Source organism: Zeus faber (assembly GCF_960531495.2).
Source record: "Zeus faber genome assembly, chromosome: 22".
Taxonomy (NCBI): Eukaryota; Metazoa; Chordata; class Actinopteri; order Zeiformes; family Zeidae; genus Zeus; species Zeus faber.
Window position 1 is genome coordinate 18,966,091 of NC_137209.1, and position 26,064 is coordinate 18,992,154.

The 26,064-nt window shown below is 45.9% G+C and overlaps 2 protein-coding genes across 2 annotated transcripts; both read left to right on the plus strand.

Moving 5' to 3' along the window:
- Window positions 1-1,305: 1,305 nt before the first annotated feature.
- Window positions 1,306-11,981, plus strand: LOC307247440 (uncharacterized protein; the record flags this gene model as incomplete). The annotated part of the gene is made up of 5 exons (XM_080023593.1): window positions 1,306-1,339; window positions 4,328-4,627; window positions 5,332-5,586; window positions 7,604-7,758; window positions 11,313-11,981. The coding sequence occupies 5 exons, from the start codon at window positions 1,306-1,308 to the stop codon at window positions 11,736-11,738; spliced, it is 1,170 nt and encodes a 389-aa protein (XP_079879719.1). The 3' UTR covers window positions 11,739-11,981.
- Window positions 11,982-20,796: 8,815 nt separating this feature from the next.
- LOC307246900 (SLAM family member 5) lies at window positions 20,797-25,090 on the plus strand. The gene is made up of 6 exons (XM_080022940.1): window positions 20,797-20,930; window positions 21,388-21,678; window positions 22,497-22,601; window positions 23,591-23,634; window positions 23,869-23,946; window positions 24,717-25,090. The coding sequence occupies exons 1-6, from the start codon at window positions 20,804-20,806 to the stop codon at window positions 24,807-24,809; spliced, it is 738 nt and encodes a 245-aa protein (XP_079879066.1). The 5' UTR covers window positions 20,797-20,803; the 3' UTR covers window positions 24,810-25,090.
- Window positions 25,091-26,064: the final 974 nt, after the last annotated feature.

Genomic DNA, 26,064 nt, shown 5'->3' on the forward strand with positions numbered 1-26,064 from the left:
AAAAACAATCAGAAAACCGAAAACAAAAGCGTAGATTCCACAGTCGGGGCCTTTAAGCTCTCGTAGCTCTTATAAAATAAACTATATTCTTTTCTTTATTATTTTCAACATTGAATCTTAGAAAATAAACATGCATTTCACCATTCAAAAAATGTGGGTTTCCCCAAATATTTCACATGTTCCGGTAACAGGGTTGAGTGAATATTATGGGACACAACTAAAATGTAAATTTGTCATCATTTATAATGAACTACTCGCGTGAAGAAGCTGCTTCCCTGCCTTCTGGTGAACTTTTAGGTTCACTGTTCATGGTCAATTTTTGTCTTGTTTACTGTTTGAACTGGAGGTTTACACTATTTTATTTTTGCCAATGTAAAGGTTCATATTTAATATTCATCATCAGGTTCATTGTTAATGATCAGATCAACTGCTCATTGTTGGACTTAGGTAAATTTTTCTGGTTTATTCAGAGGTTTATTTTATTGTTAACTTTTTGGTTTATTATTCGTTTATTACACATTCCAAACTGATCTTTATTTATCTTCTCATTCAGCATTTAGGTTTATTGACAGTTATGCCTCAAATTTTTACTGCATGTTTTTGTTTAAAAAGTTGTTTTTTCACTTTACAGTTGATTGTTATATTTTCACATTTTTTTCCATCCTCTGGTTCAGTGTTTCCCAAATACCCCTAGGGGTACTGCAGGGGTAATGCAGAGGGTACTGCAGGGGGTACTCAGAGGAAAAAAAAATCACAGAGCGCAGATTCAGGAACCTGGGCGCCCTCCCCGAAACCCGCAATACTTACCAGACGTGGCTAAATCAGGCTCCTGTGTGCTGCTGCCTGCAGCTGGATTTTTTTTTTTTTTTTAATTATTGTCACCTATTTTCCTACGAGCCGCTCGAAATCTCCCTCCGGGGGCGATGATCAAAGCACCTGCCAACACGAACACGTCCATAAAACGGCAACTTGGCTGCTATATTTAAACAGAAAACGAATAGTCCACTGAGCACGATGGAACATGCACATGTATTCATCATCATGGGCTTGGATTCGTAATCCCCTCTACACGCGTGCGTGCGTGCGTGCGTGCGTGCGTGCGTGTGTGTGTGTGTGTGTGTGTGTGTGCATGGCTTGTAAACATTCCATTATCGACCCTGCCCCACCATTAGTTTTTGCCGTTTTGAACGACTCTGAATACGGCTGTGTCTGCGGGGCGCCGCTTCCTGAGTTCTGGCTTCCTGTTGTTGTGAGAGGTTGTTGTTTTTAAACATATTGTACGGAGCGTTTCCTCCCGCACTGACGATGTTCCTCCTGCTGAGCTGCTGCCTCCTTGCCGGTAAGCTGCTCTTTTCTTTATCTTCGGTGGGTTGGACACGGGAAATACTTGTGGTCAAGATGTTCGAAGACGTGGCTTTTTTTGGGGGAAATTTTTCAGTTTCATCTTGAATTCTATTTTTGTCAACTCATCCCTGAGGAAATCTGGGCAGATTGCACCTCCGCTCTACATACGGCACGTCTTCAATCCGTATGAGGCACAGTTTAATTCAATTGGAGGTACTCCGTAGAATACGTCGCTCCAGTGACAGACGAGCCCAAACACTGTATACCCCTCTGTCAGCCCCAACTTCCCGAGACGCAGTAGCTCAGGTTCATCCCCGGTTGCTTCTCGGTGCTATGTTGTTCACCCCTTGAACCCAAAATCCACTCACCGCCATCTTCGGAGCAACGCCAGGGGATATTCATGCCGCCAGTGCACAACAAAAATAAATAAATAAATAGTCATTTAAAAAAAGGGCGATAGCGTTTAGATCAGCACGAACTGGAAATCCAGCAAACACCCCACCTTTTCAAGAGGTGGAAAGCAGCGGTGCCGTCCCTGCCGCGGCTCGAGCGGCTCCGATGACGAGCTCACTGACGCGCCGTCCCCTCTCCATGGATAAGGAAAGGGACTGACCCTCTGAGATGCCGTGCACTGATGCCACTTCTATTCAGCCGATTGCTCCTAGAAACCAATGACTTTTTTTAAATTAAATTGTATTTTATTTATTTTTTTATTGTGATTATTATTTTTTTAAATTACATCTTATTTTATTCATTCATTTTTTTGTTTAAGGGGGGTGAATAATGTGGGGTGATGTCTATGTATGTATGTGTGTATATATTGCTAAATTCCTTAAATAAATAAATTATATATATATATATATATATATATATATATATATATATATATATAAACACATTTAACAAGTAAATCTTTGCAAAAATTTAAAATAATAATAATGACAAATAATAGATTATAGCTAAAGAATATAATCACATCTGGTTTTAAGAGGTGGCTGGCCGGCTCGGTGGCTTCAAGTAAGTAAGTAGTAAGTAAAGATTTATTTATATAGCACCTTTCCAACAATAAATGCAACTCAAAGTGCCACAACACCGCATTAGAAAGAAAAAGATTTAAACATTAATCAGAGAGTAAAAGATTAAAATCAAGCGATTAATCATATACAATCAAGCCATTAATCATAAGAATTAGAAGATTCAAAATCAAAAACATTAATCATAGGAATTATTAAAAACAAGCCAAAGCACAGTTTCCGCAGTCGATGTCTACTAATTTAGACACCTAAAGATTTGTGGCCTATACATATATTTTAAAGCAACAAACTGTCCGTCAGTCAGGGTCTAGTCTCCTTCATTGGAACGTCAGTAAATGTCTGTAAATTTCTCGAACTCCAACCTCAAGTTTTTTTACGTTTTAATTATAGAAGGACTTTAACCAGGTTTTTAAGTTTATAATTATAGAAGGACTTTAAACAGGTTTTGAGGACTTCAACCTCTAGAGGACCTTAACCTCAGCAGATAAGTTCTCTATTTTGTAAATAGACACAACTTCAGAATTTTGTTCAAAATCACAATCGATCCGCGAGTCTCTAAACATTGTTTATGGACATTTAATCTGACTAAATCCTTCATTGGCACATTCTTTTTCTTTCTTAACCTCCTTTCTTCCTCCGCAATCCTTTCACCCACTTTCCTTAACTGAGTCATACTCAAGCTTCCCCTCGCGGGAAACCTCCCGTGTTCGACCCAGTCTTCCATACATGACATACAGTGGGGCAAAAAAGTTTTTAGTCAGCCACCAATTGTGCAAGTTCTCCCACTTAAAAAGATGAGAGAGGCCTGTCATTTTCATCATAGGTACGACTATGAGAGACAGAATGGGGGGAAAGAATCCAGGAAATCACATTGTAGGATTTTTAATGAATTAATTGGTAAATTCCAAACATGTTTAGGATCATCAGGACGTGACTTGCGACACTATCAAATACCCGCTTTAAGAATGCCGTTGGTATAGGGTCAAGGCAGGAGGTGGCTGAGCTACATTCGTCAACAGTCTTGCATAGGTCTGACAGTGTAATGCAGGCGAAATCCTTCATGGTTACTTTCTTTCTGTGAGATTGACTGATCTCGTCTAAGTTTACGTCAGGGGTGATGCTCGCTCTGATCATGGTTAGCGCAAACTCCTCACATTTCCTGGCTGACTGCTGTGGTGGAAGTGGGGGGGGGGCGCATTTATCAGCCGATCGATAGTGGAGAAAAGCACTCTGGGGTCACCTGTATTTTCTGAAATTATTTTGGAGAAATAATTTCGTGCAAGTCGTATTGCTGTATTGTAAGTAGTCAAGGAGTCTTTGTATATGCTACAGTGAACTGTGAGCTTGGATTTCCTCCAAATTCGCTCAGCTGTCCTACACCTTCTTTTTTGGTCTTTGACATCGGTGTTATTCAGCCAGGGGGAAACTATCAGTTTTCACCTTTTTGACCTTTAGGGGGGCGACTGTGTCTAGCACTGTTGACAGAGTGCAATGGAAATTTTGGACTATCTCATTCGGGGGGGGGGGTCATGGCACGGCCTGATTGATCGCATAATATTAGAGAATTTGGTCTCAGTGCTGTTGTCTAAGACCCTTCTGTGGACAAGGAGTTTGCTTCTGGACGTTTTCATGATTAGTTTTGTCTCATAGAACACGCAATAATGGTCGGAAATGGGCATTTGTTGCACCGACACATTCTCAATATCTAACCCTGCTGTTATTAGTAGGTCTAATGTGTTCCCATATTGGTGGGTGGGTTCGTGTATATGCTGCATCAGCCCAAAACTGTCAAGGTGACAGTACAACAAACATATCATCTCCTTAGAACGTCGAAGCCGCCGGAACAATTTCACTTTCCGCCTCGAGTCAAAGCGACGTTGCTCCTGATTTGCGTGGACCGCACTCCCCACGAAAAAACCCCCGTCGCACTGAACTTTGTGTCTCCACAGGAATCGGGGCGAAGAGCCTGGCGGTGACACACCACGGACTAGAAGGCGGCACCGTGTGTCTCAACCTCACCAGTCGTCCCGAACCCAACGTGAGCGTGACATGGAAGGTCAACACGAACGTGATATTTTCGAAGGGGAGATTCAACCCCAAATTCGAAGGCAAAGCGAACTACCACCCGTCCAACCACGCCCTCTGCATCGGCAAGCTGAACCGGGCCGACGGCGGGGACTACGAAGTGAACATAGAAGTTGAAAAGGCGTTCACTTCCGAAACGAAGATCCACACCCTGGTGGTTCACGGTGAGTTCGCCGCGCTGGCCGCCAAGGACAGGTGCGCTGTTTTTTCCGGGTTGCCTTCCCGGCGCGTCCGAGTGCTCCGTCGTGCCGCTCGACCTTCGCGGTCGGGGAAACTTGGCGCTCTTCGACAGGTTTTGGATAACAGCTGCGTCGCATTCTGTTTCAAACTGCTGTGGCGCGACGGCAGCGGGTCGCCAGGGAGGAAGTTGCACAGCTTCCTGTTTCTGGCCTCTGAGGTTAGAATCTTATAAAATGCAAATGTGCAAACATGTAAATTGTATACACACACACACACCATATATAAATATACAATTCTTATATTATAAGAAATGGCATATTTCAAAACTAAGTTAATAGTTTTACCTTAAGTGCATATGTTCATAATGTGTGATATTTCATAAAAAAAAAAAAAAAAAGTCACATGCTTCAAATGTAATGTACTGCCCTTTCTAGCAAATATCATTTAAGTCGCCAATGTGGTTGATCCATGGAATGTGACTTATCTCTTGGATGTCATTGCATAACTAACATATCAATGTCAATTGACAGAGGCCCACGAAGGCTGCACCTGGATGAGTCCTGTTCAGCATCAGACCTGGTGCTGTCTGCTCCAGATCTGATGGATCTGATCAAAAAAAAAAATAATAATAATAATAAAATAATGATAATGAACTTGTCACCAATGTCTTCTCTGCCGGGCGCTGCAGAGCTTGTTCCCAGGCCACGCCTCCGAATCGCCCTCCTCCACAACGACAATAGCACCGGCTCCTGCAACGTCTCAGTGAACTGTACCGTCCAGGAGAGCTGGGCCGGCGCCGCCTGCGACAGGGAGCGTTGCACCGCGGGCCGGCACTCGCTCGCCACGGCCAACGTCTCCATCTCCACAGACGGAAGGACCGTACTGTGCACCGGCAGCAACCGCCTGAGTGCCAACAACGTTACCCAAAGGTTTCCGGAGGCATGTGAGTAGTCCCCTTTTCTCCACAGCCGCCGCTCCGCAAGGTATCGCGGCGACTGGAATTTGCTGAACTTTGGGGCTGCCCCCGCTTTTGAGCTAGAGCATGTTTTTCCCCCGGGCACTCTCGGCTACACCACCACGAGTTTGCGGTGAGTCACCGCCGAAACATCTTTGACAAATAACAAATTTTGGCAACGAAAGATCAAGATGTTCAGGCTCTTTGATGAAATGATACTTGGTAAAACTTGACATGTGAGCGTTGACGCTGGCGCGCCCACTCACCATTGATCGATTCTGCTTCTTGACCGCGGAGCGACCACAGCCTTTTTAAGACAAGGCAGCTGCGCGGGGTTGGGGCCGTGATCTGGGCCCGCGGTCCGTGCCTTGCGCCCGTGGCCCGGGTTCTGTGCTGGCGGCTGCGTCTTGTGCCTGCGCCCAGGGGTTGGTTGTATGTGTGCCTCCTCGTGCTCCCTGGGACTTGGTCATGCTCCTCGGGCTGGGCGCGGGAGTTGCTCCACGGCCCTCTGGCTTCTCTGGGGGCCAGGGGGTCTCCCGTGGCTGCAGGGCGGGGTACCCGGGGATCTCCTGCAGCCGGAGGTTGTTCGCGGGGCTGTGGAGTTCGGGGGGCTTCGGGGCCCCTTGCGCTGCTTGGAGGCACCGCAACATAATACCGATCTTTTACACCAGTACCAATGGGGATAAGTCATGTACACTCACCGGTGGACATCTTACACACACATACACCCACGCACGCACCCCTGCTTGGAGTGCACCCCAACAACCTGGGGTGCTTTCCTCTCCTTTCCTCCCTCATTTACTGCCATAACTTTGACAGGAAGAGGCCACGGGACCACTTGTAGTTCCAGTTTTCCTGGACCTAATTCAGTTTTTCAATACATGTTGTCGACCAATGTTCATGTTTTTGTGTAAATGTTGTTTGTTTCTATGTCTATTTGTCTCACCGTGGGGATTCTCCCCCTCTTGGAGTCGTGATCAGTTGTTTATAGACCCAAACATGATGAATAGTTCTCCAAAAAGGGGGGTTGGTGGTGGCTCTCCATAAGCAAAACTGTGCTCTTGTCATTCTACAGGGCATCCCCAGGACAGAGTTATTGCAGCAGTTCTTGATGATTTAAGAATGAATAAAGAGTTGCATTGCAGGTTGAGAACTTGAACTCCTCTTGCAGACTAACTCTGTCCGGGATGCAAATGGCATACAAACACTCTGTGTCGTATGCCCAGCATGCTGACAGCACAGGTTAAAAAAAAAAAAAAAAGACAAGACAGCTGTCGTTCCCCCGGCAGTACCTGCACAGACCCCCAGGGGGCCCCAGACCACCGGTTGAAAACTCCTGATCTGGTCTCCACCAGTGTCTTCCAGCCAGCCGTTGTGCCAGGGCACACCGGGAGCTCGGGCAGGTGTGCCATTAAAAATTGTTCACATTCCCCTGAAAAATATATTGGAGATTAGGTCTTGTGTTGCAAGATCAAAATTGCAAGGCTGCACAGACCAACTCTGTGTTCATCTGAACAGTTGCAATGCCTTTGCGTCGTGACTCTTCAACGCACCGTCAGCGAGGGAACACTTCCAGCCAACGATAAACAACGGTTCCCTCCCACACACTCTGCCGGAGTCATTTCCGACTCCCGAGTCACTGGGATGGGTTGTTTCGCTGCGAACGAATCGTCTGCGAGTCGAGCATCCATTTCAGTTGGGCCCAGTTTTACAGGTCTCTAACGTTTTGTTTTTTTTTGGTTTATCTGATACGGGTGTGGTGCCGTGGGACCGTTTCGTTTTTAAAGAGCGTTTCCGTGGTGGAAACACCGCGCAGCACTGTGTGTACGGAGGGGAGGGGAGTTACAGGGTCGTTCTGTTCAGCCAGGGCCTTATCACCCACATCAGTGCTGCTGATCAGCACGGCAGCCTTTGTCGACGCCGCAGTTGCATCCCCTCAGTCTTTCTGCGTGTCGATGGGTGGCGTTGATAATAAACTGAGGATGTGTTTCCGTTTCCCCGCTAGGTTTCAACAAGAGCAAAGCAGATGTCACACGCCCAGCGTCATGGCCCTTTGTGCCAGTCCTCTTACTGCTCGGAGTCCTGACTTTCCTGTTTATCTTTTTGCCGATTGTTTACGTGGCGTGGCCTTACTGCCAAAAATGGACCAAAAAAAAAAAGGTAAGATCATTCTGAGTTTTGTTTTCAGCAGTAAATGTCATGTGAATCTTTTTTTTTTTTTTTTTTTATATTGTCACACAACGTCAATTCTGTGTCACACACAATTGTCCTTACATACGAAGCACATTATGCCTTTGGCAAGGTTTCGGAAGTTAAAATATGACATGAATAATGGCTAAACCATTGCCCTATTTATCCATTTCAATGATTTGATTAATCCTTAAACAGTCTGTGTTTTATTTATTTGTTATTTGAAAATATTTCTGACGGACAAGTTTGGATCTCTCTTTCTCTCGATAGATAGATAGATAGATAGATAGATAGATAGATATCTTTCTATACATATATAAACATTGACAAAGTTGAACATTTTAATATTTTATATTTAATATAAGGGGTGTGTGACATGACGAGATATATACAGTGGGGCAAAAAAGTATTTAGTCAGCCACCAATTGTGCAAGTTCTCCCACTTAAAAAGATGAGAGAGGCCTGTAATTTTCATCATAGGTTCACTTTGACTATGAGAGACAGAATGGGGGGAAAGAATCAGAAAATCACATTGTAGGATTTTTAATGAATTAATTGGTAAATTCCTCGGTAAAATAAGTATTTGGTCACCTACAACCAAGCAAGATTTCTGGCTTTCACAGACCTGTAACTTTTTCTTTAAGAGGCTCCTCTGTCCTCCACTCGTTACCTGTATTAATGGCACCTGTTTGAACTCGTTATCAGTATAAAAGACACCTGTCCACAACCTCAAACAGTCACACTCCAAACTCCACTATGGCCAAGACCAAAGAGCTGTCAAAGGACACCAGAAACAAAATTGTAGACCTGCACCAGGCTGGGAAGACTGAATCTGCAATAGGTAAGCAGCTTGTTGTGAAGAAATCAACTGCGGGAGCAATTATTAGAAAATGGAAGACATACAAGACCACTGATAATCTCCCTCAATCTGGGGCTCCACGCAGGAACTCACCCCGTGGGGTCAAAATGATCACAAGAACGGTGAGCAAACATCCCAGAACCACACGGGGGGACCTAGTGAATGACCTGCAGAGAGCTGGGACCAAAGTAACAAATGCTACCATCAGTAACACACTACGCCGCCAGGGACTCAAATCCTGCAGTGCCAGACGTGTCCCCCTGCTTAAGCCAGTACATGTCCAGGCCCGTCTGAAGTTTGCTAGAGAGCATTTGGATGATCCAGAAGAGGATTGGGAGAATGTCATATGGTCAGATGAAACCAAAATAGAAATTTTTGGTAAAAACTTAACTTGTTGTGTTTGGAGGAGAAAGAAAGCTGAGTTGCATCCAAAGAACACCATACCAACTGTGAAGCATGGGGGTGGAAACATCATGCTTTGGGACTGTTTTTCTGCAAAGGGACCAGGACGACTGATCCGTGTAAAGGAAAGAATGAATGGGGCCATTTATCGTGAGATTTTGACTGAAAACCTCCTTCCATCAGCAAGGGCATTGAAGATGAAATGTGGCTGGGTCTTTCAGCATGACAATGATCCCAAACACACCGCCCGGGCAACGAAGGAGTGGCTTCGTAAGAAGCATTTCAAGGTCCTGGAGTGGCCTAGCCAGTCTCCAGATCTCAACCCCCTAGAAAATCTTTGGAGGGAGTTAAAAGTCCCTGTTGCCTAGCGACAGCCCCAAAACATCATTGCTCTAGAGGAGATCTGCATGGAGGAATGGGCCAAAATACCAGCAACAGTGTATGAAAACCTTGTGAAGACTTACAGAAAACGTTTGACCTCTGTCATTGCAAACAAAGGGTATATAACAAAGTATTGAGATGAACTTTTGTTATTGACCAAATACTTATTTTCCACCATAATTTGCAAATAAATTCTTTAAAAATCAGACAATGGGATTTTCTGGATTTTTTTTCTCATTTTGTCTCTCATAGTTGAGGTATACCTATGATGAAAATAACAGGCCTCTCTCATCTTTTTAAGTGGGAGAACATGCACAATTGGTGGCTGACTAAATACTTTTTTGCCCCACTGTATACAGTATATATACGTACACTACTCACAAAAAGTTAGGGATATTCAGCTTTCGGGTGAAATTTCAGGATGAACCTAAAATGCACTATAACCTTTACAGGTGAACTTAATTTGACCTTCTCTAAACTTTTGAATGCACATGTCCAACTGTTCAAATGTTTCAGTACTTTTTGCACAACTTGCTGTTCTCTAATAAGGAGCTTAACGTCAAAATTCACAACAGGTGTTTGATCCATGAATCGACCAATACATTTCCTGGTTCAATTAGAATTGGAATTTAAACAGTCCTCTTCATCATGCTGTTCACACATCATGAGACCAAGACGACACCTAACAACTGATCAACAGTACCTCGCCATAGCGAGGCTTCAAACAGGATGTTCTCAGAGGGAAGTGGCCACTGAGCTTAGAGTGTCACGGAGTGTCATCAGCAGCTTGCAACAGAGATACAGAGACTGGAAGAGTCACAGAAAGGCATAGAAGTGGACGTCCTTTGGCCACATCCCACACTGATGAGCGCTTCATTCTTAACAGTGCCCTGCGCAACAGGATGATGATGCCACTCAACTCCAGGCACATTAAAGGGAGGTGAGAGGCACCAAGTGTCACGTCAGACCATTTGAAACCGTTGACATCAGCGTGGTCTGCGTGCTAGACCACCTGCAAAGGTACCTGACCACACCAGGGAGCATTGACGCTGGACGAGGGACCAGTGGCCTCAGTGCTGTTCTCTGATGAAAGTCGATTCACGTTGAGCAGAAATGATGGCCGCCAACGGTGTTGGAGACTTCAAGCAGAGCCCTATGCATCAGCCACTGTTGACACCAGACGAGCCTTTGGTGGTGGTGGTGTTACAGTGTGGGCAGGTGTGTCTGGTCAATACAGAACTGCCCTACACTTTGTGAATGGTACAGTGACAAGCCCATACTACCTGAATAACATCATTCATCCAGTCATTGTGCCCCTGCATGAACAACACAGGCCTCATTTCATCTTCATGGACGACAATGCTCCAGCTCATGGAGGTGGCATCACTAGGGAACGGCTGCTGGAGACTGGGGCACCTCAAATGGAGTGGCCTGCACTTTCTCCAGACCTGAATCCCATAGAAAACCTATGGGATCTGAGTTGCCGTGTAGAGACTCGTAACTCTGTACCCCAGAACCTCAATGACCCGAGGGCCGCCCTTCAAGAAGAGTGGGGGCCCATGCCTCAGCAGACATAAGTCGACTTGTGAACAGCATGAGACGTGGTTGTCAAGCTGTAATTGATGCTCAAGGGCACATGACAAGTTATTGAGACATTGACATTTTTTGTTGTGGTAAACCCACCACTGTTGTTGGCTTTTGTTTCAATACATTGTTTGAGATGAGGAAATAACTGTTGCATGCTCCTACTTTCATGATATAATATCACTGTAGCGTGAACTTTTTACATTTTCCATAAATTTCAGCCGAAAGCCAAATATCCCTAACTTTTTGTGAGTGTATATATCTCAATATATATATATTTTTGTATTTTTTTACTCAGAACCTCCTTCCGCCTGTGATTGAAGAAGGGGCTTCACCGAGACAAGAAGGCCGCCAGGCACAGCGCTTGGAACAAACTCCAAACAACTCCGCTGCCGACCGTGTTTATGAGAACACGGATCGAGGCTGCGCTGCGGTCGCTGTAGAAAAGGAGCAAACTTCACCAGTGGAAACCGAGTACAGCGTTTTGCAATTACCGGGAACGGCCCTCACTCCCCGGCCGAAATGCTGCGCCGATCCGCCGAATAGCGTACGCAAAGCAAAGGATGGGCGAACACCGGAGCACGTCAACCAGCAGGGTAGTTCTCAGCAGCAACACCACGGCAATAAGAGTGCGCCGACCGACGTGAAACCTGACTCAGCGAAGTCACTATACGCTTGTGTTCAACGTCCTAAGGCAGCCGGAGAAGCTGTGGCCTCAAATTAAGCTTATCTGTCCGCCCCATTAGTGGTGCTAACGAGCTAGAAGTGGGGATGGTAGCTCAGGCGGTAGAGCTGGTGGTCTAGTGATCTAAAGGTTGCTGGTTGGATCCCAGGCTCCTCCTGCTAGCATGCTGTAGTGTCCTTGAGCAAGACACTTAACCCCTAATTGCTCCTGATGGCTGCGTCCGTCGGTGATTGAACAATTGTAAGTTGCTTTGGATAAAAGCGTCTGCTTAATGTAATGTAATGTAATGTTGCCGGCTTCGTTTGTCATTGGTTGCCGTGGGAGACCTGCATGGAGACCTACTTCCAGTCGCCGTCGATCTTTCCGAGCTTGTTAACATTCGTCCTCCTAAAAAATAGAAACTAGCCTTGACCCAGAGGTTTTTAAAAACCATAGAGCCATTTCCAAACAAACATTCGAACATTCTGAAGAAGACTCAGCTCTCCGCCAAACAAATGATAGAAAATAAATATTTTCCACTGATAATTATTTGTCCTCTCAGCCCTCAAAGAGCACCTTGCCCTGGGTACACCTGGGTACACTTTGTCAGTGTACCCAGAGAATTAATGCCCCGAGAAATGGTTCTGGAACCACTTTTGTTTAAGTTATATGCTCTCGCTGGGCCACATTATTTGGCTTTGTGCATCTTGTTGCTCTGCAGATTACACACAGAGATCCTAAAATGCTACTGGTAACTTTGAAAGACCTGCATGGTAGCGCTTAGTTATATTTTGGAACTTTTGCTTTTAACCCTGTGAGCCAGTCTGAGATGCTCAGACTGGCCCTCAGGCCCTGTCTGAGGATCTCAGGGCAGCAGACATTTCTTTTTTAAAGCGCATCTTTTTCATTATTGATAATGTTTTTATTCTGCCTTAATTTTATATTTTATATTTTTTTTATTTTAATTTATTTTCATTTTATTTGTTGAGCTATGATTGTAGTTTATTTGTTTTTTGTTAAGATTTTTCCCAATGCTGTTTTATCATATTGTAATATATATATATATATTTTTTTTTGAATCTTGAATCTATTTTTTTATCAGATATACCCTTCCCTTATTGTCTGCCGACAGTTTTTACTCTTGGAAGCGCTTAGCACAGTCTCTGGAGTCTGCACCTGAGCATTTCACTGCACATTGAACAAACATTGAGAAAGAGGAAAATTACACCGTACTGGTTCCCGGCAAGTACCACATCACCCCGTTGCTAATCCGACCCTTGCACGAGCAGGTTTGGCACCAGGGCTGGCACTTCACCGATTTAGCAGTAAAGGCAAATGGATTTTGGTTCATTTGGGGGGGGGGGGGGGAGCGATCTAGGAGCAGCACAATCCACGACTGTGACCTGCGGCAATTTATGGGACAAGACAGAAGAGCAGAAGCTCGTGATCGCCAGGTGGGTAACTGGCGATCGCCTCAGCACGAACCCTCCTTTCACATTCTACATAGGGCTAGATGTGTTTGGTCCTTGGTTTGTTACAGCACAAAGAACATGAGGAGGCCAGGCAAACCGCAGGTGGACAGTCATCTTCACATGAATGAGCCCACGTGCAGTACACATTGAAGTGCTGGAGTCAATGGCCGCCTATGGTTTCATTAACGCCTTCAGACGCTTCTACGCCATTAGAGGCCCTGTGAAGGAGTTCAGGTCAGCCTGCGGAACCAACTTTGTGGCACCTGCAAGGAGCTCTGGATAGACTCCATCGGCTCTAACAAAAAGCAAGTTGAGAACTACCTAACAGAGCATGGACGCACGTGGCAGTTCAATTCCTCACACCCGCATATGGGCAGCAGCTGGGAGTAGATGATTGGAGTCACACGTCGTATATTGTACGCCATGCTCGGCAAAGCTAACCCACAACACCCGTAACCTCTGGGCCAGTTCAATGAGAGGGACCTCCTCAGACGTCAGTGGCGACAAGTCCAGAGTCTAGCTAACACCTTCTGGGAGCGGTGAAAACAGGAATATATCGGTGACCTGCAGGGAGGCCACATCTGGAGAAGGGCAAGGCCAAACATGCAGTCACAGTACGTTCTCCTACTGTGGGACAACCAAGCCAAAAGGAACGACTGGCCCCTTGGGCTCGTCACAAACACCCTTCCCAGCGACGAACCGGAATATAAGGAAGATTGAAGTGAAGATTAGCAAGGGCAATGCAGCAAGGCTGTTCCTTAGACCCATATCGGAGGTTGTCCTCCTTCTGCCCGGCAACTCCAAGGCAAGGGACTGCGGAGCAATGGCCCAACTTCCTAATGTCTAGGTTCCCAGTAGTTTGACATGTCACGGGTGCCAGGCGGGGAGTTTTCCAGCCCTGCCAAAGTATTGTGTCATAATAGCATTGTGGTGACAGTGTGACAGCATAACACAAGCACACAAAAGCAGTCAGTCAGAGACACACGGAGGCTTTAGGATGCAAGCTGCCGTTAAAAGCCAAGAAGAAAAAGATGGAGGCAGTCGGATCACACCACAGACTTCGACTAACATCTTCCATCTACCTCGTCATTGCCCTTGAGAAAGCAGGATCTGTTATTTTATTTGTTATTCATGCATGCATACAGTTTAGGAGCTATGACAACGTATTAAGAGGCTATTTGCATCTGCATAGAGACTGATCGTTAATCTGCATACTTTTGTACTGTTCTACAGTTTCACACCGCTGCCATTAAAGAGACCCAAAGTCAGCTACTGTCTCCGGGTACTTTTTGGGAGAGTGTTTAGCTCACTGCATAGCCACGTACGTCTTCACCTGGCGAGGGCAGAAGAGTATATGGAATGCATGTAATGTATCTTCAAATAAAGGAATATTGGGTATTTCCGTTAACTTGTGATAATATCTGTATGCAGTTTGCGTCTCCCAACGCACTCCTCCAGATGTATTTAATGTCCTTTTCTTCTTTTGTTGGCACAGAATAAATGAGCAGTCACGCAACTAAAACAGCAAGAAACTACACCAGCAAACCTTTCCTAAGCTCCATAACATTCGTTTTCATTTCACGTCACATGGAAAAAAAAACAAGTTTAAGGTGTGTGTTGCGAGACAGTGGCTGGCTCTCACTGCTGGCTCTCGCTGCTGGCCCAGTGTAGGATCGGATAGGAGTAGTAGTCATGTAGTAGTAGTGTAGCAGTAGAAGTACTAGTAATAATGATCTAGCACTATCAGTGTAGTGCAGAACTGTAGGAGTAGTGCTATTAGTGTAGTAGTATCTAGTAGTAGTAGTGTAGGAGTTATAGCAGTAGTAATGGTGTAGTAGTAGTAGTAGTAGTAGTAGTATAGTAGTAGTAGTGGTAGTGTAGTAGTAGTAGTGGTTGTGGTGTAGTAGTAGTGGTGTAGGAGTAATAGGAGTAGTAGTTGTGGCATAGTAGTAGTGGTGTAGTAGTAGTATAGTAGTAGTGGCATTGGTAAAGTAGTAGTAGTGACAGTGGTGTGGTACTAGCAGTTTATTAGTAGTAGCAGTACTAGTAATAGTGGTGTAGTAGTTGTAATAGTATGAGTAGCAGTAGTAGTGGTCTGGTAGTAGTAGCGTAGTTGTAGTGGGGTAGTAGTGGTGTAGTAGTAGCAGTGAAGGAGTTATAGGAGTAGTGGTGGTGTAGTTGTGTTGTAGTAGTGTAGGATTTGTAGTGGTAGTAGTGGTGGTGTAGTAGTATTGTAGTAGTAGTGGCATAGTTGAGAGGATGACGAAATTTGTATCTGTGGGCACCTTAAAATGTGTGCTCGTGTGCATGTTTTTCGTGTAGTACTAGTAGCAGCAGGAGTAGTAGTATTAGTGGTGTAGTGGTGGTGGTGTAGTAGGAGTAGTAGTAGTGGTGTAGTAGTTGTAGCACTGTAGGAGTAGTAGTGGTGTAGTATAGTAGTAGTAGGAGCTATAGTGGTGTAGTAGTAGTTTATTAGTAGTAGTGGTGTAGTAGTAGTATTGGTGTAGTAGTCAGGATGTTGAAAATTGTAGTGGTAGCAATAGTGTAGTAGTAGTGTATTAGTAGTAGGGTAGTAGTAGTAATAGGGGTGTAGTTGTCAGGATGTTGAAAGTGTGTCTGTGGAAGCCTTCCTGTGTCTGAGGTAGGCGTCCATCCTGTCGTGTCCTTATTGTCCACCAGCCCAGTCACGGTGGAGTCCCACAAGCTCGCCCTGGACTTGGTCACCGCTCTCCTGGCATACAGTGGCAACACCACTGTCCTCCCCATAGTTGACCAGTTCTCAAAGGCTGCCAACTTCATCACTCTCCCCAAGCTGCCGCCGGCGACCTTCTGGCGGCCCAGGTGTTCCGCCTCCACGGTATCCCCGAGGAGGTCGTCTCGGACAGGGGCCCGCAGTTTATCTCCCAGGTTTGGCGAGCCCTTTGTTCTGCAAGGGGAGTCAAGGTCAGCCTTGTCGCCGGTTTCCACCCCCAGACAAGTGGCCAGACGGAACGGGCAAATCAGGAGATGGAGACTATGCTCTGCTGCGTCACGGCCACTAACCCCTGGTCCTGGAGCGCCAAACTCCCGTGGGTTGGAGCACGGGTTGGTCCGTCCCCCTTCCTCTGCTCCCTAGGCTATCAACACCCTCTGCTCCTGTCCCAGGAAAAAGAGATCTCTGTTCCTTCCGTCCAGGCCCACATCCTCCGCTGCTAGAACAGTCCCCGCTCAGCCCTGCTCCAGGCGTCCACCCGGTCCCTGCGGGAAGCCAATCGCTGCTGGACCCCGGCCCCCCCTGTACGCCGCCGGCCAAAAGGTTTGGCTGCTGGCAAGGGAACTGCCCCTCAAGGTAAAGTCCCGCAAGCTCACCCCCCGGTATTTTGGCCCCTTTGTTGTCGAGTCCGTCGTCAACCCTTGTGCTGTTCGTCCTCGTCCCCCCCGCCCCCTCCGTGTCCACCCCGCCTTTCATGTCTCCCAAATCAAGCCAGTGGCCTCCGGCCCCCTTTCCCCCCCCTGCCCCGGCCCCTCCGCACCATCGACGACCGCCCTGCCTCCACGGTCCGGCGCCCGTCGCTGGGTGTGGTCTGCAGTATCTCGTGGACTGGGAGGGGCACGGCGCGGAGGAACGGTGCTGGGTTCCCCCCGCAGGCATATTTTGGAGGAATCCCTCGTCAGGGACTTTAACAGGGGGCGTACACGGGCGACACGATGAGGAACACCACCTCACACAGCCCCAGTCACATCTTTACCTCAGCACAGTGTTAATTCTCACACACACATCCGGGCGCTTGTGGTGAGCCTTGGACTCCTGCCAGTGGCTATCTTTGCTTTCGTTTTCGCCGCGCTCCGGCTGCGGAGCGGGAGCAAAGCATAAGTTCTGCCTTATCTTGAGCACGCACCCGACCGTGACGTCAAAGTGACCCTAGAAGATTTCTGCCCCCCCGCCCCCCGAAAAGAAAACTGCTCGTCTCTCGGGAGCTGCTCTTGAGCACATCTCTGCTCCAACCCTCGTACAAGCAAACACCAACGTCTGTCTGCCTCTTTATTGAAAACCACCGACTGACCAACTGCGGATTGAAGCAACGCCTTAATTTCTGTCACATGACCAGCAGAGGGAGGTGTATTACTACTACCATTACTACTGCCTTCCTGTACGGCCTTCACAGGCAGCTGCTGCAGGGGGGGTCCTGCCTGACAACATGGGTCGTCTGCTCCTAGTGGGGCAAGGAGGCTGTGGGCGTGACAACTACTATGACTACTACTACTACTACTACTAATACTACTACACTACTCGTCGTGCGTTTGAGCCCCGCTCGCCCTGGTCGTAACAGTAGGAGTAGTAGTGTAGTAATAGGAGTAGTGGTGTAGTAGTAGGAGTAGTAATGTACGGAGAAGCATTGTGCAGTGTGAACACCCTTCAGGTGTGTATGTATGTGTGTATATATGTGTTTGTATATAATATATACACACATATACACACTCATGCTCACATACAGTATTATGTGAGCAGGTTTGTGTGTGTGTGTGTGTGTGTGTGTGTGTGCGTGTGCGTGTGCTTTCACACCTCAACACAACTCAGAGCTGCAGCGTCACAATGGAAGCAGAGCTACAGTTTTGCCCTCTCGACCGGAAGCCACTGAGGCTGCCAAGTACCACAAGATACCGTGCACACAAATGCTTGTCGCAGAAGCGCACACGCACGCACGTGCACGCACACGCACGCACACGCACACACACACACACACACACACACCCTGTCCACATGTATATACGGATAGATATGTTTATACAGATAGATAGATAGAACTAAGCTTTTGGCAAACGACGAATAGAACAAATGAGGAGAAAAAGCGGAAGTCCCGTTCATTCCTATGGAGAGCCGGATTGCGCACGCCAAAATCCGCCCTAAATGTCCCTCTGAGAAAGTAAGTGTCCAGTCGGCGTCCTTGTTCAACAATCACACGAAGAAAATAAAATCAGAAGGCTCGCGCTTCCAAATCCCCCTTTCAAATGCAACAGTACAAAAAAAGTCATGCTCCAAACTCCAAATAGCAGAACCAAAAGAAAAACCAAAAAGGATCCGTGTCAAGTTCAAGTTCAAGTTCAAGTTCAAGAGATTATTTGTCACATACATATACATACGTTCATACATATATGCAGTGAAATGTCATGACACCCGGTCACCAGGCCCTCGACCGGTAGGACAGGGTGGCTCCGGCACTGTGGTCTCCAGCTGAATGTCCCCGGCAGGATCCGGGCTAGATATTGTTCATTTTGGGGTTCTAAGCACAGACGGCCCGAGTCCATCCGTCTCTCACTCTGTCATTCCCCACCTCGGAGACGCACCCAAACACCCTCCCTTTATCCCCCCTGCTGGCTTTCCCTCCACCTGCTTAAAAAGGGACAGTGCACAGTCAACGGTGAAGTCACGTGTGATAAGCGGGGCGGTGTCACAGAGCAAACTACGACGCCGTTCTGGGGAAAGACCAAAACTGTCCCTCCCGTCTGCCCCGACGTGTTTTGCGACGGGAAAAACCCAGGCGCAGTTCAGTCGACGGAGCCGACCGGCCCGGATGCGTTTACCCCCCCCCCATAGGGCTGCTCAGAGAGGGGTTGGGTGGGGGTGGTCCAACCCCGCCTCACAGTGTCCCCGTCACCCCCCTTTGCCAACCCTCCCCATTTCCCGGGGCCTCTCCCTCTCTTGGCCAATTCGAATAAGCTTCTTTTTTTGGAGGTCACCGAAGCCAATGGAAAACAAAAACAATAACGTAAAATAAAAAACAGAAAACATATATATGTATACAATAATCTTCATCATATTTAATTTATGGGAAAAAAATATATATATATATAGATATATATATATATAAATACAAGGTTACCGACAATGGAATGATTGCTCTCTCGCTCTCTCTCTCTCACGCTCTCACTCTCTCAGGAAACAGAAGTGGTGTAAAGCTGAGTGTGCATGTTATTCGGGGACAGAGATGCTTGGTGGTCTGCTCCTCTCTGCTCTGACACTGCTGCAGGCCTCGCTCTGCGGTACGTTCTCCGCCTTTATCAGCTTCACTTCCTAATGTACTTCACTCAGTTCCATTATTATAGCATTTTGCATTAACTCTGGGCTTTAGCAGTTGACAGCGGCAGAGAAGCGACTGCAGCGCAGGAAGGCTGGTTTTATTGTTTTCCTTTTTTACAGAAACTACTTTTTATTATTGATAATTATCACTATTATACATGTTTTTTAACCTTTATTCAAGCAGAATAACTCATTTTTTCTTCAGCATAATTTGCAAACTGTATTTCTTCTCATACACAGTTCGAGGGGACAGCAACAATACAGTGTTTTATAATGGTTATAAAAAAAAATTGTTTTACGTAGAACATGATTTGTTTTGTGTAGAAAATGTTTTACATAAAAAGTGTTTGATAGAAAAATGTTTTGTATAGAAAATGTTTTGTTTTGTATAGAAGATGTTTGTGTAGAAATCACAAATATCTCGCTGATGTATCCTAAATTACTTAAATGAAAGACAAAGGGACAAAGTGATTAGTGAAGTGGTGTAAAGTAAAGCAGCCTGGTTAACCAGCTTCAGGCTCATTTCTTCTTCTTCTTCTTCAGAAAAAAACGTTTTTTATTCCTTCTGCAAATAATTTCCTTTTTCAGTGATTGACATGAAACAGTGGATCTACTGTTTTACGCTGGACAGGGTTGGCTCTGTTCTTTTTTAAAGGTGGATCTTGCCCGCTTGAATTGTCAGGCGAAAGACAAAAAAATAGTGGTTTCTGCGCGCGGCGTGTGGGGTTGCGACATGAAACGTTGACAAACTCAGCATTAAAAAGAACCCTTACAAATGGTGGAGAGGAAATAAGGCAACATCATTCATCAGCAAGATCATCGTTGTACATTTATTAATAAAAGTCCATTTAGACTCTTTTACCGACAACCATTAAAAAGCATTAACACCCAAGTGAAAAGAATAAACTCGAGTGCGTTATCTGAAAGGATGCTTTCTTTGAGCGTGATATGTTGCTTGAATATGAAATATTTAAATATTCAATATCATCACATTTAATATTTTTTTACATTTTGAGAAATTGCATTAAATATTAATTAAATATTAAGACATTTCACTGCATGTATGAACGTATGTGTATGTATGTGACAAATAAACCTCTTGAATCTTGAATAAATATATTTTTGGTTACTTCTTACGACCAAAACAACACTTTAAACAAGTCTACTAAAGTACGGCTTCAGTTATGCCGTTTGATGTTGATTTCAATGTACTTTTAATAAGAGTACTCACACTACACTGACAGCACATTAATCACTCGTTTACTGAAGCTGTACTCTAGATTTGGGCATGAAGTAGAAGTGCCAAAACAACACACGCCCTGGTTGCGCCCTCTTCCTTTAAAAGCTTCCAGTTTGACCGCGAGCCCTCCCTGACTTCCTGTTCGTCCCGCCCGGTTTCAGATGCCGGCGGCGGGGAGCAGGCCCGCGTGGTCACCGCCAGAGCCGGCGACACCGTGTGGCTGGACGCGCAACTGCCCACCGAGAGTGTGACGACGGCCCGCTGGAAATACCGCGGGAAGGACGTCTCCGGGTTTGAGGGCTGCTTCCCCGTGCAGGAGGACCCGAAATTCCTGCATTTCAACGGGAGGGCGCAGATGGACAACATCAGTTTGAATTTGCTTGTGCGCAACGTGACTCCGGAGGACGCCGGGAATTTCAGCTTCATCTCAGCGCTGAACAGCTCCCAGCGGAAAACTGTGTTCATCACTCTGCGTGTTTACGGTACCTGGCCGTCGGACATTTTTAGCTGTGTATGCCGGAGCGATAATGTGCGGCCAGCCGGTCGTAGTCCCTAAATAACCTCCGATGTGGTGATCGCGGTCTGGCGCCACTGTGAAGGGGTGAATTTGATCATTAACAGATCAGGGGCTATCACGAATAACTGACCGCCGATGACCAATCAGAATAGAGCACTCCACAGAGCCGTGAAATAATGTATGATAACGTTTTCTGTTATTGCTTTCTAATAGTATCTTCAAACACAGAGAAAAAGATGAAAAGGGAGCTATCAATGCAATAGAAATAGAATTAAAATAGAAATAGAACCAGAGAGCCGTGCAAGGCGGCAATCAAAGAAGCACTTGACCAAAGTCATCATCCCAACTCAAGTCTTTTCTCAATGTCCTTTGTCTTAACGCTGTCCGCCCCAAATCCTCCACCTTTTCCTTCACTTGACCAGAACCCATCGCGACGCCGTCCGTGCTGGTCGTCAATTCCAGTTGGCGCGCGGCAAACGGCACCTGTGCAGTCCTGCTCCGGTGCAGCACCTCGCCGGACCGGGACGTCGCCTACAACTGGACCATCGGCAAAGAGACTTACGTGGGTGCCACAGTGAACTACGCCGCCAACTACACGCTCCAGCCAGAGGAGGAGGAGCCTACGGCCTGGTGCACGGCTTCCAATCCCGTCAGCTTGGGGTCCGCATCCACACCGGTGACGTGCAGCAACAGCTCGCATTCAATCCAGAAAGGTACGAGCAGTAGGCCGCCCAACAAAGCAGCTTCTGTTACTCACTCACGGAAACGGAATAATTACCAAGTGAGACAGGGAAAATGGCTGCGTATTCTGTTTGTTTAAGCTGAACCTTATTTTTTCCAATCATTGAGTGACCGGATGATTAGATTCTGAATATTTTAAATATTGAGCTTGGTGCACGACCATTGGGTGGAGATATTATCTCGATACTGGATTTCAATTGAAAAGATTCTGATGCCCATCACTCGAGTTGACTCCAAGTGTTTGGGGTGGAAAACCCCAGAGTTTTCCCTTAACATTCCCAAATATATGGATTTCATCACCTGGCTTGGCAGCGAAGGTCACTGCATGTTTTCCGTCTCACTACCAATATCTATTCTATTCTATTACATTTAGCAGACGCTTTTATCCAAAGCGACTTACAATTGTTCAAACACCGACGGACGCAGCCATCAGGAGCAATTAGGGGTTAAGTGTCTTGCTCAAGGACACTACAGCATGCTAGCAGGAGGAGCCTGAGATCAAACCAGCAACCTTTGGATCACTAGACCACCAGCTCTACCTCCTGAGCTACCATCCCCGAGCTAATATCAATACCAGCCTTCTATTACTTATACTACACACCGATAAGCCACAACAAACAATAATATTGTGTCAGCCCCCATCGTGACGTTATTCACTTCACCTGTCACTGGTTTTAATGTTGTGACTGATCGGTCTAATATTAATACTACTAACATTGACAACAATAACCATGATAATAATGATATAATGATAATAATAATAATGATAATAATAAATGCTCATATACAGAGTCAGCAACGGAGGTGCTCTACATTGCCGTGGCAACAGTGATAGGTGTATTGACCTTCATCGTTGCTGGTTTGGGGATTGCCTTTGGGCTTCGCAGAAGAGCAGGTAGGATGCTGTAGCCGAACCACTTAAGGCCTCTTTCTGTTCAAAATAACTGGAAAGAAGTATTAACTCCGATTTTTTTTTTTATGTTCTCTGCCATGAGGTATACCCTGCTGTGAGAAGGAACTTTGAGTTTGTGCCAGTCCCCGAAAGCCAGGCGATATTTCCTCTTTTCGGAACAATCCTGACCGCCTCTATTCTGGGTTTCTCTCTCCCTCTGAGGTTTGAAAAAAAAAAGAAAGAAAAGGGAACCTTACTGAACAGCAACATTTGAATTTTATAGAACTGATGGGAATTGATGAGTTCCCAATAAGGTCACAGATGAACATCTAATCCCCCATCTGGGAAAAACAACAAAGCAGCTCCGACAGGACGCATATATCTGCTGTTCTTCCAGTAGAGGAACAACATCTTCCACCCAACCTACCTCTACTTTGCTCTGTGGGGTGAGAGAGGCGAGAAATAAGCAATCCAGCTGCTGAATCTTCACTCATATTAGATTTCTGTCACGTGCTGACATCAGATCGTGCAGAGAGTAGGTAGTAGGAAAAAAAAAAAAAAAAAAAAAAAAAACCCTGAGAAAACCGAGAGTTCAGAGCGGTCGGAAGCCTGAGCGCTTTGCTCACAGAGATGACTTTGTCATTCGTGTACCTCGTTATTTGACACTTTGGCCACGTCAAATCAACATCCCACATTGTAACATTATATATATATGACAGAAAATAAGGAAAAGCATAATGTACCCTTTAAGATTGTTGAATGCCTGTCAGCGTTTAGAGATGGAAAACAGCAGGGGACCAAATATTGAACCTTGGGGGACACCCCTGGTGACTGGGACAAGCTGAGAGGGACAGTGTTCAGACCTCATGCTTTGCATCTTGTAACCCATTTAAGTGATTTTGTTTATAGCCCGTATTTACTTCAGATATTCTGTATGCATTTCTCATGTTGTTAACCTTGACCCATCTGCTTGTCATGTTACTCGATCAAAGCGAGACTCGTCCAATCAACCGTCTACGCTGCTATCAGTGGGAACGTAAGTGTAGCACACTTCACGTGCTGAAGCACACATTAGCTGTATCGATTGTGAAGTACATTTTAATTGATTATAATACAGGGGACCTTTTGAGTGTACAAATGATTGTGCGTGTCTTTTTTTCTTTTCCCCATGTACAGTACGCATGTTTCTTCTATATTTTAATATACGTGTGGACCTGCTGGCAAGGACATTGTGTCCGCGTGTTTACGCTGTGTTGTGTGTCCTTTTCAGCGGACACCAAATACGGAGACGAACGCAGGGTCCATCTATGAAACGGTGGACGACCGATTCCCCTCTGTGTCAATCAGGGTAAGAGCGGCAGCTCTGCGTAGGGGTTTTAGGATGTGGCCACACAATTGGTGGTCGCGAGGCAAAACAATTGGTTCAAAAATTCACATGTGCGACAGCTCAAAGATAAATTGAACCAGGACCCATCACTACATGTCAATGTATTAAAAAATGGCCACTTTAGTGACGAGAGACTCGCCAGCGAATCTCCTCAATGACGGGTCGGGAGTCGCGAGTCTCTGGCCGCAGCCAGACTCACAGGCTGAACTGAGACTCAAATCCCCAACGGAAAGAGCCGAGGGCTCCAAGTCGCGCACGCACCCCCAAGTGGAGAGGCCATGACTTCCGATCCTAGAACGAAATCCGCGAGCCGCGAGTCACGCCATCGCCCCCGACGAGATTCGGAGACCCCTGAACCGGATCGGCAACGAGATCCGTGAGCGACAACTCCCGGCCGTCGCTCGCGAAAGGGGCGATCCGCGGGTCGACACGTGCGCATCGGCCTGTGAGAGCTCCCTTCCCGTTGGCCCATGCAGAGTCTGGGTCACACGTAGAGAGTCAAACATCCAAAAACAGTCTAACTTTTCATCACTGGAGAAGCGTAGAATTTGTCCTGAATCGGGTTTGATTCAGGAGGTCTGAGGGGTAAAGAGGTTGGAAACTCCCTGGCTTTAACAGATATGTGTATAACGATATGCGTGCCCTCATCTTGTCTACGTCCTCGAAGTTCACGGCACATTATGGATACGTAAGCCTAACCCTGTTGGCCCCTCGTTCTTCTCCCCACACAGGCCAACACCGTCTACGACAAGATCCAGTTCAATCGCATGACCAAGACGTCCAAGCCGCCATCACAAGAGCCCCTGCGGAGCTTGGAGGAATAACACTGTTCCCGGGAGAGTTGTACGGGATGCTCTGGAATCCTATGAACCCATAAAACACCTGGGTGGTATTTGATAGCTGTGGAGCTATCCGTCCATATGCTGAAGCTGTATGGAAGGATGGCTATTCGTGCCAATATTGTAAGCAAGCCATGTAAAAAGTTGTATTTGTAAGATTATGTAATGTATGAAATGATGATCTAATTATATGTGCGTGTAATTATATGTGCGTTTTATTTTATGTTGGGGTTTTTTTTCAGTTTGTTTGTTGATTTTCGCTAATCCATAATCGCCTCTTTGGAAAAGATGTGAATTAAATAAAATGCATTTTTCAGACATGAAATCTGTCAGCCAGATGATTGAATTACTGTCAGCAGAATTTCACAGTATATGAAAATTCACTTGGCACTTAACACAGTATACCTGTGTTAAGTGCGTACCTTAAGTGTGTCATTTAAAACATTATTATTATTATTCCAGATCTTCCCTATTTGGAGTGACCTGAAGGTGCAAATGAATCCAAAACTTTATCCGCCAAAAATACTTTCCCAATAATAACATGAAATAACTAATTTAAATCGGTTAACCCCTATTGTATGACTCCAATATAAATACATGTATTATATAACAATTATTAGTGGTTAAGGATTCAAAATCCAGACAAAATGTGCACAGCGAATGAACGGACGCCGGAATGAATGAATGGATGGAGGACATGGGACTGAATGAACGCAGCACGAGGTGGGACTGAATGAACACAGCATATGGTGCCAGTGGTTTAAACGAAAACAACATAGTGATAAGGAAAACTCACCGGGAAGTGCTTGGAGTGAAGCAAAATCCTCGTCTTTTTGCGGGGCGGATGATCTTTGCCACTTTCTGTTGGGTGTGTCATCTATGGTGACCCGAAGCTTGTCCTTCACCCAGCTCGGGCCATTGTATTGATTGTGTGATGACATACAGCGCTTCAAATGCGGCCCTACTCAAATGCCTCATCTCCATCGCTGTATTTAAGGAGCGTGTTGTTGTCATGATGGGAAAATCCAACCCCCTTTAACCCTTCTCATTTAAATAATGAAATTATTCACAGAGGAAAGATCCGAGCTGAAAATCGAAAGACAATATAGAAGCCTTTGTCCAAAAATCCAGTCCTCAAGGTCAGTCACAATATATATATATTCTTCTCCTTTCGGCTGCTGCGGTTAAGCGCCGCCACAGTGGATCATCTGCCTCCAACACCTTCTGTTCTGCGCATCTT